Source organism: Muntiacus reevesi, chromosome 18 (assembly GCF_963930625.1).
Source record: "Muntiacus reevesi chromosome 18, mMunRee1.1, whole genome shotgun sequence".
Lineage (NCBI taxonomy): Eukaryota > Metazoa > Chordata > Mammalia > Artiodactyla > Cervidae > Muntiacus > Muntiacus reevesi.
This window is the reverse complement of record NC_089266.1, coordinates 17,357,084-17,376,944: the sequence shown is the minus strand read 5'-3', so window position 1 is coordinate 17,376,944 and position 19,861 is coordinate 17,357,084. Positions and strand designations below refer to the sequence as shown.

Sequence of the window (19,861 nt, the reverse complement as noted above, 5' to 3'; positions counted from 1 at the left end):
AAAACAAATTTCAAATAGGACAAACTCCACAACTGTCTATGCTAGAATCCCAAGGCAGGCAGGGCAAACTGGTTCCTTGGAGGAAGGCAGTCAGAGAAATAAGCAGAGTGACCTGGACCCTGTTCCAATATATTTGAAGTACTTGGGGATGGGCTGACCCCCTTTCCTTTATTCATCTACATAGGTCCATGAGCCATGAGAACATGACTCCCCACGTGAGGCTCCTCAATACAAGACCTCCAGCTGCACCACATAAACCCTTTCTTGGGGTGGGGTGGGGTCAGCCTAAAGAATTTGAAGTGGTAAATCTGTCTTTCCATCCAAGTTCTGAGAATAGCCCTGAAGGAGAGTCCTTGGCAGTGAGAAACAGAGAAAGAAACAAGGGAATCAGGCAGACCTGAGTTTGAATTCTGATTGTCACTTTCTGGTACAGTGACTTGAATAATGAACATCTCTGTCTTACTTAGTATCATTTACCTCGTAAGGCAGGTAAGGATTAAGTGAAAGAGCATATGCAAAGCACCCAGCATAGAGTGGGCAGAGAGTAGGTGCTCAGAAGTGATGATGTCATATTTGCACTGGCCAGAAACCCTGGGGATGCCCAGAGGTAGCCTGGTCAAGAGCTCCAGAAGTGTGGAATTATCACAGGGAAACCAGAGCTCTCTGCTCTAAAGGCACTATTCAAGTTAGAAGCCAACTTCAAGATGCAAAGTACAAAAAGACAAATTGTCATCATTTAGTTCTTACTACAAGGAAATGAAGAGCTGTGTAGAAAATTACTTGCAAAGCTCATAAGTGGTTTTGCCTCTTATTAACAGTGTGAATCTAGCTAGGCAAGCTATCCAATGTCTCTGAGTTTTAATTTCCTCATCCCCAAAATGGGGATAATGAGAGTTGTTGGGAGAATAAAAGTGTGAAGTAATATGTATTCAGTATTTACCATGTATCAAGCAGTATGGTAAAAACTTTAGGCACACTATCTTACTTGTACACTAAGTATAGTGCCTGGAACATAATAAGTATATAAGAGATGTAGGTATTAAAGAAATGTTATAGGGCAGAGGAAGAATTACTATGCTTTTGACAGAGAGAAGAAATGTTGCAATATAGATGGTAAGAATAAGATGCAGTTGGGAGAAGAAAAGTAGAGTAGTTGCTAGGTGTGACATTCTCAAATTTTTGAACTATTAAAAAAAAAAAACAAAAACCAGCCACCCTAAATCATCCCAGAGGACAGACCCGAGTGAGTTCTTTCTCATTTTTAATGGTGATGCCTTTCTGAATCTGAGAAGCTGCCAGGATTCCAGTACATACCAAAAAGTGATAACAACACCCTCAAGTGTGCTAACTTTTGTGTGTACACAGCTACCTAAAGAAAACCAAGGCCAGCTGACTGGGAGGCTTGGTGACCACAGCTCAATTTGCCTTCATGGTATGACCACATCCATCTCATCAATATTCTCAACAGTGAGGTAAATAATTCAATAAGGATGAGGCTTTGGTTTTCCTCTAATTCTCTCATAATGCTTATGTTCTTGGTACAATATTGATGTACCATAGACAAGCCAGCATGTGAACATGCTCTGTCTGGATAATTATATAGCCTTTCTACATTGTACAGTCCTTCAGTTTCTAAAATCATGGAGCTTGTATTGTTAAAAACAATGAAGTGACTAAAAGAACTTTCTAAAAAAATAAGCCATCAGTCTGGACCTGTGTAGGTGAATGAAGGAGAAGCACTTTAAAGTCAGAAAAAAAAAGTATACTTAACATTTAGGATTATCAACCACTGCTGGTTTTCCATACTACATTTCATTCCTGATTTCATCTGAAAGAGATATGATTATTACTGCCATTCACAAAGTTGTATTTAGTTAAAAAGCCCTTGGTTCAACTTTGAGGTGGATTTCAGGTTCAGAATAGACTACCACACTGCTAACCTGTTTATCTGGTGTTTGTCAATAACATACAGGCTTCATTTAAGAAACCTACTGTTATAATTACCTGAAAGCCAGTGATGGATCAAGTTTTTGTAGGGCCTGAACCTTATCTACTTTGGGAAATTCTAATAAAAGCACACAAAGATAAGAATACAAAAATTGCTAGGACCACTCCCAAGACCTTGGAAGGGACTGATGCAAGTAAGGAGACCTGAAGCTTAAGCTTCATTTAGTTCATGATAAATCCACCTCAACTGGGGCCCTTTACCAAACTTACTTAATGCAAGGGAAAATATCATTTCAACTTATAAACACCCTAGTCATTATAGGTAATAAAATGACTTAACTCGAGGGTAGCATCTTCTCTTGGCATTTTGCCTTTGGAAAGAGATGCAATAAAGTTTATATCTCACCATGGCAAATGTTGCCTGAAGCAAATTAGCTTTGTCTAGTAGAAAGACTTGGCTCAAAACAAAGAGCCCTACCCTCAACACACACATGCTATATTGTGACAATCTTTTGATGGTAAAACTTTGAATGAGTTTTAGGAGTACAGTATTAATTTATTTCCAACAGCAGATAGCTCAGATTCTTTCATTACCTTTTCCTGTCATTTATGATAAGCACAGAAATTCAAAAGGAACAAGTTGGTATCTCTTCCCTTAAGAATCTTTTCTGACCCACCACCCATTTTCTACTTTGTTGCCCCTGCCCACCTTGTTACCCTGCTACATAGATGCTAGCATGGCTCTCATATATTTTCCCACCAACATCCATCTTCCTCTTTGCAGTGTGAAAGCTTCCTGGGGACAAAGTCCTTGTCCTATTCTTCTCTGTGTCCCCAGCACAGCACTTAGAATAGTGCTGACACACAGTGGGCATGGCACTCTGTGAATGTTTTTGGATGAATTCATCAATTTTTGTCAACTTTCCACAATTTATTTTCCTGTTGCCTGCATAACTACAGTGAAACTCTGATTCTTATTAGGGACTCTTGGCATTATAAAATGTTTAGAAAAGGTGGTGAGTTTAAGACATTGTATTGACGCTACTGAAACCTCCTGGTGGAGGGCCCTTAGGAGCCTGCTCTCTGGCCAAAGAAAAACTGACCCTGGGTGCTCTTTCCCCAAAGCAGGCATCAGGAAACTCACGAGGGGCGGGGGTGGGGGGTGGGAGGCCACCCCAGATACGGATCTGTAGCTCTGGATACACCCTCAACACCTTCATTAACTGGAAAGGAACTGTGTGAAACTGGATTTCTGAGCCACAAGACAGTAAGAGAGCCTTTACCAAAGCCAGGCATAGAGAGACAAGGCTCTTTACCTTGACTCGGAAATTCCCTTCCGGCTGTGGAATGGACTCACTATGATTTGCTTGTGTCACAGGGAAATCACAGAATTTTTTAGCAGAAGGGGTGTAAAACCCACACTTGTTATTGATGAGCAGTCAGGAAAAGTCTATAGAATTAGGCTACAGCAGTGTATTTTCTTTATATTTTTCACACTACAGCTGAACAAAAACATCATCTTTTTCCATAACTGAAAGGTTCCTACTGGCCACAGATAATTCACTTCAAGAGGCATACTTCTTGAAACACAAGGATCTGGGTGATTGGGGAGAGCCCTGTGGTGGATGTTCAGGAATTCATTTTCCTTTACCATTTAAAAGAAGCTAATGGTTGAGGAAGCATCCACACCTTTTGTTCCATGAAGAATTTTGTGCTAAACTTAGATCTTTGCAGCTCTGCATTGCATAGATTTTAAGCAGTTAGGAGCTTTGCACATGAGCAGGAATCAAAGTTAAATTCAAAAATGGAACTTCATGGACCCTTCCCCTATTGGAGCAGCATCAGTGGGATTCCAGGACAGTGCTAATTTGAATGTTTTTGCTTGGTGCCTTTTATTGCCTGTGCCAAAGATCAGTACTATGGAAACCAGACCGTTTCATACATAGGCATTAGATAAGTCTCTTGGCCTCTTTGTACCTTAGTTTCCTCATTTGAGAAAAATAAAAGGGGGATCTCAAGACATACTTTTCAGGATTCATACTAGGCTTACACCCAGGTAACCAATAACTGTATGATGTTTTTACACACAGTTTTATACATGTATTCATCTTTATTTCACTTACAACTTGTGTAAAAACTGCATTCCATGCCAGGCCTGAAATGTTCCAAAGCTCAGTTCTGTGAGTAAATTGCAACCAAGATTTCTACAAAAAAAGACACAAGCAAAAGAAGAAGGAAAAAATATATTCTTTCAAAACACTTATCCTTTGGCAGTAAATCTAATTTATATATGATGAAAACAACATCAGTACTCCCTCCATACACTAAAGAAATCTCACTGTGGAAGATAATATGATTTACACTCTAATGATCATATATGTGGTGCATTTGGCAAATGCTCAATAAATGCTTATGTTAAGTGACCTTTACTTCTCCAGGAAAGCAGCACTATCGACATTTGAGACTGGATAATTCTATCCTGTGCTGGGGCTCTCCTGCACACTGTTGAATGTTTAGTTGCAGCTCTGGCCTCTGTCCACTAGATGTCAGTAGTACACACAGTTCTAACAACCAAAAAAAACGTCTCCAGACGTTGCCAAATGTCGCTGCATGCAAAATCACCCTGACGGGGAACCACTGTTCTAGAACGATTCACGCTGATCTGTGTAATAATTTTCACACTCATCTTTGCCAGAGAAAAAAAGGACTTGTTATATAATTTTAATAATATTTCAAAATGAGTAACAAGTTAATTTGATAAAAGTTAAGTTTTCTAAAAATTCCAAATATAATGAAGTTATATTTGTAACTTACATAAACTGCAAAAAAGGAAGTGGTTCAAATGAACGTCTTTCAATAGACTGTATTTTATTGCAGGATAAATCTCTAGGAAAAGTAAAAGGAAAATATTGCCTCAATTAGCTATTAGATATCTATTTAATAGGAATAACTAGTAGAGTTAGAATGATAAAAACAAATAAGTAGCTTTGGTCTAAATTCCAAACCTTAGAAATTGTTATTTGAACCTTCCAGAGTCCCTAACCTTGCCTTCACCTCTCTCAAGAAATCTCTATAAATAAAATATATAACTACAGAACTTTATGTTTATATCATAATCACCTGGAAGGCAGCTATCACTATGGACTGTGTTAGTCGCTTGGTTGTGTCCAACTCTTTGCGATCCCAACGACTGTAGCCTGCCAGGCTTCTCTGTCCATGGAATTCTCCAGGCAAGAATACTGGAGTGGATTGCCATTCCCTTCTTCAGAGGAACTTCCCAACCCAGGGATTGAACCCTGGCCTGCCTCGCAGTCAGATTCTTTACCGTTTGAGCTACAAATACAGATCTTGATAAATTTTGGATGTAATCTTTCCTGATAGCAGAATTGATTAGATTCCCACCTTTTGTAGTCTTTTCAAATTCTAGATTATGAGCTCAAAGTTTTTATTCTCCAATTACAGTTTCTAACATTAAAAGGAATTTTCTTATATTTACACACCTCCCAATTTAGTTCTGTTTTTCTAGGCCAATTCAGTACTAGCAGAAATAAAAGATATCCTTTCAAACAACCTGAAAGGAAGTTACTCCCCTCATTGATATGTAACTTTACCTAATTCAGTATTATACTTTCTATCATATTGATTTTTACTTGAAAATACCCACTCTTGACTATAGCTGACTATCCTGTTTCCATTGACATCAGCTTGTGTCTCATTTCACCTGGATGGGTATAACTGTCTTCTGACTGGCGTTTCTATCTCTGCTCTCTCTATTCCTAAGCCAGCCTCTATATGATCATTAGTTTAACTCTCCAGAAAGTGAAAGTTGCTCAGTCGCGTCCGATTCTTTGCGAATCCATGGACCGTATAGCCTGCCAGGCTTCTCGGACCATGGCATTCTCTAGGCCAGAATACTGGAGTGAGTAGCCATTCCCTTCTCCAGGGGCTCTTCCTAACCCAGGGATCGAACCAAGGTCTCCTGCATTGCAGGCGGATTCTTTGCCATCTGAGCCAATTTCCAGAAGTAGTCTTCAATACCAGCACCATTTGTGAACTTACTGAAGCTACAAATACTCAGCCCTACTCTGGACTGATTGAATCATTAACTACAGAGGTGGAGCTTGTGTTTCAACAAGCCCTCCAAGTGACTGATTCTGCTGCAGGCTCAAGTCTGTCCTAGAAGCACTGCTGTGGTAACATGGTCGCTTGGCATGATATTCTGGGTTTGTCCCCCAATGCCCTTGATAACCTGGCTCTCATCTCCTATTCTCCGCACTGGAACTCTATGGGTACTCAAAGTGTTTTTCCTGTGTTTTGTCTTTCTCCCAATTTTCTTTTGCAAGCTTATTCTTCCCAAGATGTCTATCGGATGATACCAATGGCCCTTTAAGGTTCCGTTTGAACAGCACTGCTTTAGCAACATCTTCCCTGATCCAGTTAGAAGTCTTTTTTTCCCTCTTCTATGCTCCAACACCAACTTGCAGCTCTCATTGCCCTTATTCATTTCTTTTCTAAAAAAAAGAAAGCTATTTTTGCATCCCATTTTCTCTCAGCATAAAACTCCTTGAATGTATGGGTTAGATCCTGTTTATGCACATTGTCTATCATGTTTGCAGCCAATGCATGGACATAAAGCAAACTCAAATATTTATAAAATCAACAAATAGGGAGTGAATAAGAAGAAAATGACTGTTTTAAAAGAAATTGGGCTTTATCACTTCATGGCTCCCTCTTCTGTGCCTCTACTGCACTTTGTCATTATGGTTTGAATTTCTATGTTTATTTTCTCTGTGACATCATGAATTGCTAGAAGGAATTCTATCTTAACCACCTTTGTGTTTCCAACACTAGGCTTAGTTCTTAGCATATTCCTTTTTAGCTTTTTTATTGATTGGCATTTTTAAAACAGAATGAGCATATGGATGCTAACATGAAATAATCAGCTTATAAAGTATTTCATAGAAGTAAGGAAGGGCCTAATCCACTGAGTAGTTATCTTCGTTTTTCTCCAAACTGTGTTTGTAAGGTTTGGCGCCCAGACGGAAGAAAAGAAAATGGTTGCCCCTAAGGCTTTGAAGGTTTGATAATTAAAGAAGTATTGTTAGGGTGAGGTTAGATTCTTTATATGCTCATCTTCTTTAACTCTTTTATATTTGCAAAAATAATCTACTTGTTAAACAGCATCCTAAATTGGCTTAATAAGAGTTAATAACATACATATCTTGGATGCCATGGACAAAGGACAAAAATTGAGCTTTTAAAGCAAAGAACACGGTATCTCCTTATCCCTAAATAAACAGAAACATTATGCAAGCAGTTCTTCTTGGATAAAGAAGCTAGAGAGGGCATTCCCTGGAGGTCCAGTGGTTAGGACTCAGCACTTCACTGCCAGGGGCCTGGATTCAATCCCTGGTGGAGGAACTAAGATCTTGCAAGCCAAAAAACAGAGGCCAAAAAACAGAGGCCAAAAAACAGAGGCAGGAGAGATCTTTGTTTTGTACCTAGTGAAGTTAGGGACATTTCTGATATGTTTATTTAGTGTAAACATTTCTAAATATACCACTTATACATCATCTTTAACATTTTTAATTTCATGCAATTCTTGCATGAAATCCTTAACAACAGCCTGTTCTTTTGATAACTTAATGTGTTCTTGACAAAGTACTGTTTAAATAGTTCATCTGCTTAAATATTTAACATTTTAGTGTTAAATGTTAAATATTTAATGTTTTCCTGTGTTTTATCTTTCTCTCACTTTCCTTTCGCAAGCTTATTCTCACCAAGATGTCTATGTGATGATACCAATGGCCCTTCAAGGTTCCATTTAAATAGCATTGCTTTAATAGCATCTGATCCAGTTTTAGCTTAGATTACATTATCAAAATTATGAATTAATGGCATTCACACTAATGTAAGTACTCTATATTTTCCTTCCTATGGGTGACAATTTGAAGTTAACTTTAATTCCTCTCATTTTACTAAAACAAGTTTTTCAAACCTTTTCCAAAAAGGCCAGGGAGTAAATATTTTAGGCTTTGCAGGCCACACAGTCTCTGTCACATATTTTTCTTTGTTTCTCTCTCTTTTTTTTTTCATTTACAATCCTTTAAAAATCATTCTTAACTTATGGGCTGTATAAAAATGGACCATGGCTCAGATTTGAGTCATGAACAAAATATAAGCAGATAGTATATGAACATTTATATATAATGTTATAGACATGGGAGTCTATAATTGCTCAGATCCTATTACCATTTTTCCTCTACAACTAAAGGGTATTTTCCCATCTATATCTTGTCTAAATAATTAAATTAAAAAATGAATAGGAGGTATTTAATGGTAGAGATGGGCTAGGGCCCTACACAGACTTACAAAATTGTAGAATTATATGAGTGGAAGAAATTGAAGAGATTACCTAATTTGAACCCGTAGTTACTTTATAGATAAGATCTCATAAATAAACATGATTTACTAATTAACTTACAAATATTGGAGGGATAGCAAGCCTTCAAATGAGTCCTTGTGTAATTCAGTCAAAGAATTTTCACTGAGAATTCTGAAAAATGAAAATGTTATTTCTCAATTAAAGTGCAAAATAACTACAACCATTTACTACATAGTACTCCTGTAAGTGGAGGAAGCTAAGTAATGGTGCTATCTAAACACCCTAATTCTTATTTAATTTAAGGATGGCGATTTCTGCTCTGTTTTTATTTAAACCTTTCTCCTCACATCCTTTGCTGTGTCCACCTCTCTCCATCACACACACACACACACACACACTCCACACACTCTCCATCCACTCTTCCCACCAAATCATAGATCATACAGTTAATGCCTACTCTCTAGATCACAGGATTTCTGTTAGAATCCAACTCTGGCAGCACCAACACTGCAGAGGTCCTTCCCTCTTCTCTTTTCCCAAACCTTATCGGGAAATTCCACACAGAACTGTATCAGGGCTGAAAATGAAGCCATTTGATTTTTTTTCCTCTAGTAAAACTTTTTTGAAAATTATTCGCATATTTAAAAAATATGCATAAAATATATACAATTGTTCAGTTTAATAATGATGAAACAAATCCCTGTGTGACACCACTCATGTCAGAAAAGCATTCTGCCAGCATCTGAGGAGTCCCTGGGCAGAACTTTCCAATCACAGCGCTCTCTCTGACTTTAGTACAGAAGAAACTCTATAAAGATATCAGAGGTCAGTTTCTCTTGCCTGCAAGAATCCCCTTCCTTGCAATGTTAACAGTGGCACGTCCTTCAGGAGTCTTGGGGATCTGAGCACATACTATGTTGCCTTGTGAATATTTTCACTGAGTTCTGCATTTAAAACATTGTTTTTCACCCACAGTGTATCTTGGTCACATATTTATATTAATTCCACCTCAAATCATGATTCCATCTCATAAATTAATTCTTTACTCATAGTTTATGAGAATTAAAGTATTACTACCCAGAAACTCTGCAACTCAGTTATAAGGTGGTTCATACTATATAGAATACAGGCATATACATTTTTAAAAGATCACTAAAACAAAAACACAGAAGACTTTATTCCCACAGAATTCCCACAAAGAACTCTTGGAGTCCTGAAAATGCTTCAAAGATCCTGACCTCAATTTGAAATTCACCATGTTAGAAAGAACAGCAGTGATGGACAGGTGAAGGGGGAATGGTCAACAGATGGTGCTAAGACTGATTCTTTCCTCACCTCTGTTAAGTAGTGGTTTCATATTTCATGGAAATGATCCAAAAAGAAAAAACAAATAAATATGTCCAACAACATTTATAGTAACCCTTTACATAACTTCGAAAGTTGGAAAGATCTCTACCTCTCCACATCACATAACAAAACTGTGTACACCATAGGTGATATACAAAAGTCACAGGAAATAATGATATATGAAAAAGGTCAAGACAGAAGCAGCTCTGCAGACTGTAACCCACCAGGTTCCTCTATCCATGGGATTTCCCAGGCAAGGATACTGGAGTGAGTTGCCATTTTCTCCTCCAGGGGATCTTCCCAATCCAGGGATTGAACCTGCATCTTTTATGTCTCCTGCATTGGTAGGCGGGTTCTTTACTACTAGCTCCACCTGGGAAGCTCAAATCAATATGCCAAACGACGTTTATAGTAACACTTTTCATAACTTGGAAAGTTGGAAAGAACTCTACCTCCCCAAATCGTGTAACAAAACTGTGTACACCATAGGTGATTTACAAAAGTCACAGGAAATAATGATATATGAAAAAGGTCAAGACAGAAGTGAAACTCGTATGCACTAGTTATAAGTCTGAACACTGACAAGGACTCAATCAGGACAGTGAAGAGATGGGGCTGATCATCAGCTCTTCACAGCACTGTCTTCTTTGATCGGCTGATGCCCATATCAGACTGCTTGGGAGTCTGAATATCGTGGGAGGACAGAGAGTATTTTAAATTAATGGGGTTTCTTTTTGTGGACTTGTCTGGATGGCAGGATATTAAAATTTTTAAAAATAACAGTAATAAATTCAACCTAGAAGTAAAGTTTAGACTGAGAATGTCAGTCACCAAAAAGTACCCCCCAAAGGAGCTTCAAATAAGCAACTAACTGAAATAAAGTCTACTGATCTGTAGAACTCCAAATATTCATTCTGACTGAGGTAAGAAATTTAAAACTATGGGGAATCAAGCGTTAAAGCCGGATTGAAAACTTTTTCACACCATGAAAATATCAAAACCAGGCATGAAGTAACGTTTAAAAAACATCCATGTTTTACTTCTGACCAGGGTTCTTATCTAAGGCAATCTTCTAAGTTTCATATTCATTCTTGATTCTATATTTATAGACAATTATCCTTCTCTCCATTCTGCAACTTCTAGAAAACTGAGAGGGCTCAGTGTTTCTTTGACTCAACTATACGTATAATGAAAATAGTAGGCCATTCTAGAAGTGATTTACTCAACTTTCTCTGCTTTCTTTCTCTCCAAAGTATTCATCAATACTTAAAATTATATCTATTTATCTACTATACTTACTTATTTTTATATATTTGTAACCCCCCTGAGAACTGGAATACTTGGTCTTTTTTGTTTTGGGGCCTGTCTCCCTAGCATGTAAAACAGTTCCTGACACATAGGAGACACAAAAAAATATTTATTGAATGAATTAAAAAAGTGATGGGTTATCAACTATCTGATACTTTCATTTAAAAAAATCATCCATATACCATCATTCATGAGGATAAGTACAAGAAAAGAAAAGTCTTCACCCCTACATTTGTGACTAAATCTTTTGAGATAAGAATCCGTTGAGAACTTCACAAAAACAGTGTCCTTTTCCCTAGGAAACTCCACTGTCTCCAACACATGTAAAAGTATATGTGCAATTTCCATTTGTGGACCATCCTTTTAGGGAAGAGGTCTATGAACAGAGTAGACTGAACTCAGAGGGCTAAACTTGGATGGGAAACAAAATTGCATCTCAATTTTCACAATCTCTCAATAAAATCAGCATTTCCTTCCACTATGAATATAGGCAACAAATCACAGTACATCAGCAGTAGTTAACGTGGTCCCCAACAGAAATCACAGATCATTTCATATCACATGTGTGTTGCAGATAACTCAAAATATCATTTATTCACATCACTACCCCAAGTAATAATATTTATTGGCCTACCACTATCTTGTTATTTAATGTGCTAAGAGAAGCATATTTATTACTATATCACTAATTTTTGAACTATTCTGAAAACTAATCAGTGTTTCAATATAGTTGGTTTCCTTTGTTTTTCTATATATTTTAACCTATTATACACTTGAAAATATTATCATAAGAACATAAGCTTCTGTAGATTATACGCCAAAGAGACATACGTGAGGGATCAGGAGGGAGATTAAAAAATTCTATCCTGGGGAGCCACTGACACCAAGTTAGGGACCTCTGCTTATAAGGTATAAATCTCAAGCTGACTTAGAAATCTTCAAATCTTACCAGATTCATGTTACACTATATCACTTCCCACACACAGGCTTTTTAACAGTTAACTTTTTAACTTCAATTAATTTTTTTAACAAAATACGTAATATATATTCACATGGCTCAAAATCCCAAAGATATATAGTACACAATCCAAACTTTTTCTCTTACCTCTGTCCCTTAATCTACCATTCCCCTCTACTCCTCAGAGGAAACTAATGTTAATCTATTTCTTGTGCCACATGACTTTCATTCTTCTTACAAGTTTGGGAAATAAAATCTCCAAGTTAGATACTATCATGGCAAATATAAACTACATTTTGTAGTTACAAAATCTGTAAATTTTAAAAAATTGCCTGGCTCTAGCATTTTTTCCTTACCAATAAGATAGTCAAACTAAGGGAACATGTCTCTAAGGGTGGTCATAATCCCTATTTTCAGATTGACTGTTATGTCTTTTATTATTAATTCAGAATCATTTATGACTGGTCTATTCAAGTTGAATGAATGATATGACCACAAACGGTCATGAAAAATACTAGTTAATTACTTTGAATGTTTTTTCCCCAAAATCACTTATGTATCTAAGCAGATTTTTTCTACAAATCAATAAAAAATAACAGTAACAGAAAAATGGACTAAGGACAGACAATTTAGAAAGACAAATGTTCAGTAAACATGTACAGACATTTAAATTCATAAATGATCAGAAAAATTCAAATTCAGATCAGACCTCTTTGATTCACCCATCACATCAGCCAAAAAAAGAGCAGGGGAGGGGGCAGAGAATATCCAATGGTAGAAGGAAGGTGAGGGAAAGGAATGTCATCATGGCATGTTGATGGGAGTAGAACATGGTCAACACCAAAATGAGACTGATTATATTCTTTGCAGCCAAAGATGGAGAAGCTCTATACAGTCAGCAAAAACAAGACCGGGAGCTGACTGTGGCTTGGATCATGAACTCCTTGTTGCCAAATTCAGACTTAAATTGAACAAAGTGGGGAAAACCACTAGACCATTCAGGTATGACGTAAATCAAGCCCCTTTTGACTATACATGGAAGTGAGAAATAGATTTAAGGAACTAGATCTGATAGAGTGCCTGAGGAACTATGGACGGAGGTTCGTGACATTGTACAGGAGACAGGGATCAAGACCATAACCAAGAAAAAGAAATGTAAAAAAGCAAAATGGCTGTCTGAGGAGGCCTTACAAATAGCTGTGAAAAGAAGTGAAGCAAAAAGCAAAGGAGAAAAGGAAAGATATACCCATTTGAATGCAGAGTTCCAAAGAATAGCAAGGAGAGATAAGAAAGCCTTCCTCAGTGATCAATGCAAAGAAATAGAGGCAAACAATAGAATGGGAAAGACTAGAGATCTCTTCAAGAAAATCAGAGATACCAAGGGAACATTTCATGCAAAGATGGGCTTGATAAAGGACAGAAGTGGTATGGACCTAACAGAAGCAGAAGATATTAAGAGGTGGCAAGAATACACAGAAGAACTATACAAAAAAGATCTTCATGACCCAGATAATCACGATGGCGTGATCACTCACCTAGAGCCAGACATCCTGGAATGTGAAGTCAGGTGGGCCTTAGAAAGCATCACTACAAACAAATCTAGTGGAGGTGATGGAATTCCACTTGAGCTATTTCAAATCCTGAAAGATGATGCTGTGAAAGTGCTGTACTCAGTATGCCAGCAAATTTAGAAAACTCAGCTGTGGCTACAGGATTGGAAAAGATCAGTTTTCATTCCAATCCCAAAGAAAGGCAAGGCCAAAGAATGCTCAAACTACCACACAATTGCACACATCTCACACACTAGTAAAGTAATGCTCAAAATTCTCCAAGCCAGGCTTTAGCAGTACGTGAACCATGGACTTCCAGATGTTCAAGCTGGATTTAGACAAGGCAGAGGAACCAGAGATCAAACTGCCAACATTCGCTGGATCATTGAAAAAGCAAGAGAGTTTCAGAAAAACATCTACTTCTGCTTTACTGACTATGCCAAAGCCTTTGACTGTGTGGATCACAATAAACGGTGGAAAATTCTGAAAGAGATGGGAATACCAGACCACCCGACCTGCCTCTTGAGAAACCTGTATGCAGTCAGGAAGCAACAGTTGGAACTGGACATGGAACAACAGACTGGTTCCAAATAGGAAAAGGAGTACATCAAAGCTGTATATTGTCACCTTGCTTATTTAACTTGTATGCAGAGTACATCATGAGAAACGCTGGGCTGGATAAAGCACAAGCTGGAATCAAGACTGCCGGAAGAAATATCAATAACCTCAGATATGCAGATGACACTGCCCTTATGGCAGAAAGTGAAGAACTAAAGAGCCTCTTGATGAAAGTAAAAGAGGAGAGTGAAAAAGTTGGCTTAAAGCTCAACATTCAGAAAACTAAGATCATGGCATCCGGTCCCATCACTTCATGGCAAATAGATGGGGAAACAGTGGAAACAGTGGCTGATTTTGTTTTTTTGGGTTCCAAAATCACTGCAGATGGTGATTACAGCCATGAAATTAAGAGACACTTACTCCTTGGAAGGAAAGTTATGACCAACCTAGACAGCATATTAAAAAGCAGAGACATTACTTTTGTCAACAAAGGTCCATCTAGTCAAGGCTATGGTTTTTTCAGTAGTCATGTATGGATGTGAGAGTTGGACTACAAAGAAAGCTGAGCGCCGAAGAATTGATGCTTTTGAACTGTGGTGTTGGAGAAGACTCTTGAGAGTACCTTGGACTGCAAGGAGATCCAACCAGTCCATCCTAAAAGAAATCAGTCCTGGGTGTTCATTGGAAGGACTGATGTTGAAGCTGAAACTCCAATATTTTGGCCACCTGAGGCAAACAGCTGACTCATTTGAAAAGACCCTGATGCTGGGAAAGATTGAGGGCAGGAGGAGAAGGGGATAACAGAGGATGAGATGGATGGATGGCATCACCAACTCAATGGACATGAGTTTGGGTAAACTCCGGGAGTTGGTGATGGACAGGGAGGCCTGGCGTGCTGCGGTTCGTGGGGTCGCAGAGTCGGACATGACTGAATGACTGAACTGAACTGAAAAATTAATATCTACATAGTCTTCACCCCAACAATCCAATTTCTAGATATCTATTCTACAGAAATACCTAACCAGATTCACACAGGTGCCTGTATGAGGATACTCATTGCAGCAATGCATGCAACAAGAAAACTGGACATACAAACATCCTTCAACAGGGGTATTATTAAACTGTGATACATTTATACTATGGAATATTACACAGGAGTTGAAACGAATAGGGTAACCCTCTATGTACTAGGAATGAAAGAAATCTAAGACATCATGAAATGAAAGAGTCAAGTTGCAGGATGTTTCATTTATGTAAAAAAGATAAGAAAATCATACAACAAACCTATTTGGTTATCTGGAAATATATATGTATTCAAATGTATAGGAAAGAGTCTGGAAGGATATATACTAAACTCAAAGCAGCTTGAATGGGGTTTAGGGAGCAAAGAGGGTTTTCACTATACTTGTTATTTTTACATAGTGAGAATATAATCATACAATACTCATATAATGGAAAATAAATGACTGATTTTAAAGAGGGCCTGCCAAATTTAATTTTTAAAATAAACACAGAATTTCAATCAATAGGTTGCTTTGGGAGATGAAAGGGGAAATACCTTTTCTGACAGCTATTGACCTCAAAATTCTGGACCAAGAAGGAGCTTACAAAACAGTGAGCAGTTTGTATTCACATTTGGAGAGAATATACTCACAGTTTCTCAGCCCAACGGTATGCCTTCCATATATTTTCATCAATGTAAGAAATATAGTTTCCTTGGAAATTTCTGTGAAGAAACATAGGTCATATCCTTGAATAGGCAGGAAAAGAATGAAGAGAATATGTAAAAGAACCATGGCCACCTTACGGGGAATTTCAAATGCAGGAAAAAAACACCAGATTTTTAATTTCCACAGCTTCCCAGTGTGTGTGCTTAGTCCAACTCTTTGTGACCCTCTGGACTATAGCCTGCCAGGCTCCTCTGTTCATGAGATTCTCCAGGCAAGAATACTGGAGTGAGTAGCCATTCCCTTTTCTGGGGGATCTTCCCAACCCAAGGATCAAACCCTAAATGTTTAAAATGGAACTCATCTTTCTCAGACTAGCTCTCCTTCCCAACTGCTGTATTTCCACCTGTTATACCACCATCATTCTCCCCATCATGCACGCATGCTAAATCACTTCAGTCGTGTCCAACTCTTTGCAACTCCATGGACTGTAACCTGCCAGGCTCCTCTGTCCATGGAATTCTCCAGGCAAAAATACCGGAGTGGGGTGCCATTTCCTTCTCCAGGGTATCTTCCCAACCCAGGAAATCAACCCATGTCTCTTATGTCTCCTGCTTTGGCAGGCGGGTTCTTTACCACTAGCACCACCTGGGAAGCCCCATCAACATATGAGATTTTTCTCTTTACCACATACCCAAGTACCCCAGTGCTAGTCAATGACTACATCTAGTCAGTTTTGCCTTTGTCACGCTCTCATGATTTTCTTTCTACTCCTCTCACAACTACTCTAATTCAGCCCTGTCTTACTTTACCCCTAGATTTTGCTAGACCATTCTAGCAAATGGTCTAGCAATTTGGTCTCCCTGAATCAAGCTTTCCTCTCAAGCTCAGTCTACATATGGAATCTAAAATAATCGTTTTAATCATTTGTCTTTCTTGCTTGAAAACTTTCAGTGGCTCCGCATATCTTACATCATCACTTTCAAATCTCCATTAGGATAGCCAAGGTTTTTCATAATTGTAGCTTTCATTGTTCTCTAACCCAATTCTTTTGGACTTCCCTGGTGGCTCAGTGATAAGGAATTCACTTGCCAATGCAGATGTGGTTTTGATCCCTGGGTCAGATCCCTTGGAGAAGGAAATGGCAATCCATTCCAGAATTCTTGCCTGGGAAATCCCATGGGTGGAGGTGCCTGGTGGGTTACAGTCCACAGGGTCAAAAAGAGTCAGATATGACTTAGCTACTAAACCACCACCACCAACCCACTTCTTTTTACAGCCAGACTAATCTATGAAATCCTGATCATCTTCGCAGGCACACATTTGCCTAGACTGTGCTCTCTTGTTTTTTCTCTAACAAATCACGGCCAATGTTTTAAGTACCAGCTGAAGTTTTAACTTATCCATGCAGCTTTCCCTGACCTCCACACCCTAATGATTATAGGTTCTGGTGAACTACAGCAGATATCTGTATCTTTTTAATGCTTAACTGCATATTATCTCCCTTTTAAAGCACATCCCCTTTCTTCTCACTTATCACTGTCATGTTCTGCAGACAATGTCATACTTCTGTGGTGCCCACAGTACTTAGCCCTGTGTTGGGCACAAAATGGGTGTTATACATAGAAAGTCAGGGGACAAAGATGCATTCTAGATATAACTGAGGAACTGAATATAATAATAGCTAACACTAACATATATGCTAGGCACTGATGTAAGAGTTTTACATGTATTATGTGTGTTAGTTGCTCAGTTGGGTCTGACTCTTTGAGACCCCATGGAACCTGTCAGGCTCCTCTGTCCATGGAATTCTCTAGGCAAGAATACTGGAAATGGCAATTTCCTTCTCCAGGGGATCTTCCTGACCCAGGGATCAAACCTGGGTCTCCCGCATTGCAGGCAGATTCTTAACCATTTGAGGCACCAGGAAAGCCCATATACGTTAGGCACTGATGTAAGAGCTTTACATGTATTAACTCATCTAAATCTCACAACAATCCTATGAGATGACTATCATCATTCCCACTTTACAGATGAGGAAATTGAGTCACAAAGCTAACAAATAACAGACAGTTCAAACCCAGGCAGTTCAGCTCAGAAATCTCTACTCTTAACCATTTGTTGTTTCACCACCAATGAGGCAGGGAGAGGGACATGTTGCTGTAAAGAGGATGGAGCAAAGATGGGAGAAGAGTAGATGTTAAGGAATTAAATAATGGGGTAAAAAATAGAGAAGGAAAAAGAATAGGGGTGATTATAAGTAAAAGACTGGAGAAGAAGGAACAATAGTAAGGAGGAGAATGAAGAACAAATAAAAGGTTAAAAATAGCAAGTCAATGTGGGTTGGGGAGATGAGAAAGACCCCGGAAAATCTGGAAGAGGGGCTACCATGTTAGGCAGGACGCAGAGAACAAATAAAGAAAGGCCATTCTTACAAGATGGTGAAGGTACCATTGTAGGAGTTGGGCCCTGGCTCAGGCACTCTGTGGAGCTTCTGCTTTGCGCTCAGACCAACACATGACAGCGTCTCATCTTTGCAGGTACACAGCTTACATACGTTGATGGTTGTGGTGGCATTCTGTGTTGGTTGCTTCTTTCCTGGTATATGTTTTATAACAGGGGGACTTTTGGGTTCTGAAAATGGAGTCAAAGGAAAATGAACCATCTCAGATGGCCTTGACTGCTGAGATATGCTAACTCCCAGGTCCACAGTTGGGACTGTGGCTTGAGTCAGGTTTGGTGGTGGAAGTGTCACCTCTGGGAGAGCCGTGGTCTGCTGCAGGGCAGTAGAATATTCAGACCCCATAGCAGGTTGCGAGGTTATGGTGAGCTCCAGGTTCGCAGGATGAGTTGTGACACTGGGTGATGTTGGAGGCTGACTTTGATCCTTACTTGGGGTCTCCTGCAGGGTTGGAGGAGGCTCAGTCTCCGTATTATTCACTGCGGTAACGTTAACTTCCACGTCCATAGGTTGAAGCGTGACTTCAGTCAGGTTTGCATGGGCAAGTGTCCCCTCAGGCTGTTCTGGAGGAGCAGCTGTGGTCTGCGGCAGGGCAGCAGAATGTTCGGACACCGTAGCAGCTTCTGGAGTTACGGTAAGCTCCAGGTTCACGTGATAAGTGGTGACGCCAGGCGACGCCCCCTCGAGCGCTGGACCTGTCACCTCAGAATACAATGGAGGCTGTGCTACAACTTCCTTAATGGGTTTTGGAGGCTGAGCTTGGGTCTGCTGCCTGGTTGGAGAAGGTTCGACCTCCACAGTGGATTCCGGAGTTAGTGTGAGTTCCAGGTCCAAAGATTGAAAGGTGACCTCACTCAAGGTTGGGCGCTGAGACTGAACTGGCTTTGGATGTGGCAGTGTTAACTCGGGGTATGGTGGAATAGCTGCAGTCTGCTGCAGGCCTGTGGAATATTCAGCCTCTGTCACAGGTTCTGGAGTTGTGTTAGGCCTCTGGCCCAATGGGTGAACTGTGACACTGGGCAGCAGTTGGCTCTGAGCTGGCACTGGAACAGTCACCTCTTGCTGCACTGGACGCTGAGCTGGGGACTCCTGCATGGCTGGAGAAGACACAGCCTCTTTCGTGGATTCTGCAGTTATGGTAAGTTCCAGGTCCAAAGGTTGAACTGTGAACTCTGACAACTGAGACTGAACTTGCTCTGGATTTGGAAGCGTCACCTCAGGGGGTTTGGGGTGAAGAGCTGTAGAAGATTCAGCTTCTACAGTAGGCTTTGGAGTTACAGCAGGCTCCGGGTTGAGAGGCTGAACTGGGGCACTGGGCAGTGTTGGATTCTGAGCTTGATACTGGCCTGGAGTTGAATCAGCCACAACCTCCTTAGGTGGCTCCACAGGCTGAGGTGGTAGCTCCTGCATGGTTGGAGAAGGTTCTTCCTCCTTGGTGGGCTCTGGCTTTATGGTAAGTTCAAGGTCCAAAGGTTGAACTGTGACCTCAGTCAAGGTTGGATGCTGCACTTGAACCTGCTCTGGATTTGGAAGTGTCGCCTCCAGGGGTGTAGAAAGTTCTGGAGTTACAATAGGCTTCTGGGCCAAAGGTTTGACTGTGGCACTGGTTAAGTTTGAATGATGAGTCTGATCCTGTCCTGGTGTTGAAAATGTCACCTCATAAAGCACTAGAGTTTGGGC

The 19,861-nt window shown here is 39.6% G+C and overlaps 1 protein-coding gene across 1 annotated transcript in view; it reads right to left on the bottom strand.

Moving 5' to 3' along the window:
• LOC136150111 (leucine-rich repeat-containing protein 37B-like) overlaps nucleotides 1–19,591 on the bottom strand; it is a 42,394-nt gene extending 22,803 nt beyond the window's left edge. The window contains exons 1-6 of the mRNA XM_065910882.1: nucleotides 18,613–19,591; nucleotides 18,156–18,354; nucleotides 15,708–15,779; nucleotides 8,432–8,503; nucleotides 4,762–4,833; nucleotides 4,071–4,151 (exon numbers count right to left, since the gene is read on the bottom strand). Coding sequence (XP_065766954.1) covers nucleotides 4,071–4,151; nucleotides 4,762–4,833; nucleotides 8,432–8,503; nucleotides 15,708–15,779; nucleotides 18,156–18,354; nucleotides 18,613–19,591 — 1,475 coding nt within the window. The remainder of the gene's footprint in view (nucleotides 1–4,070; nucleotides 4,152–4,761; nucleotides 4,834–8,431; nucleotides 8,504–15,707; nucleotides 15,780–18,155; nucleotides 18,355–18,612) is intronic.
• Nucleotides 19,592–19,861: the final 270 nt, after the last annotated feature.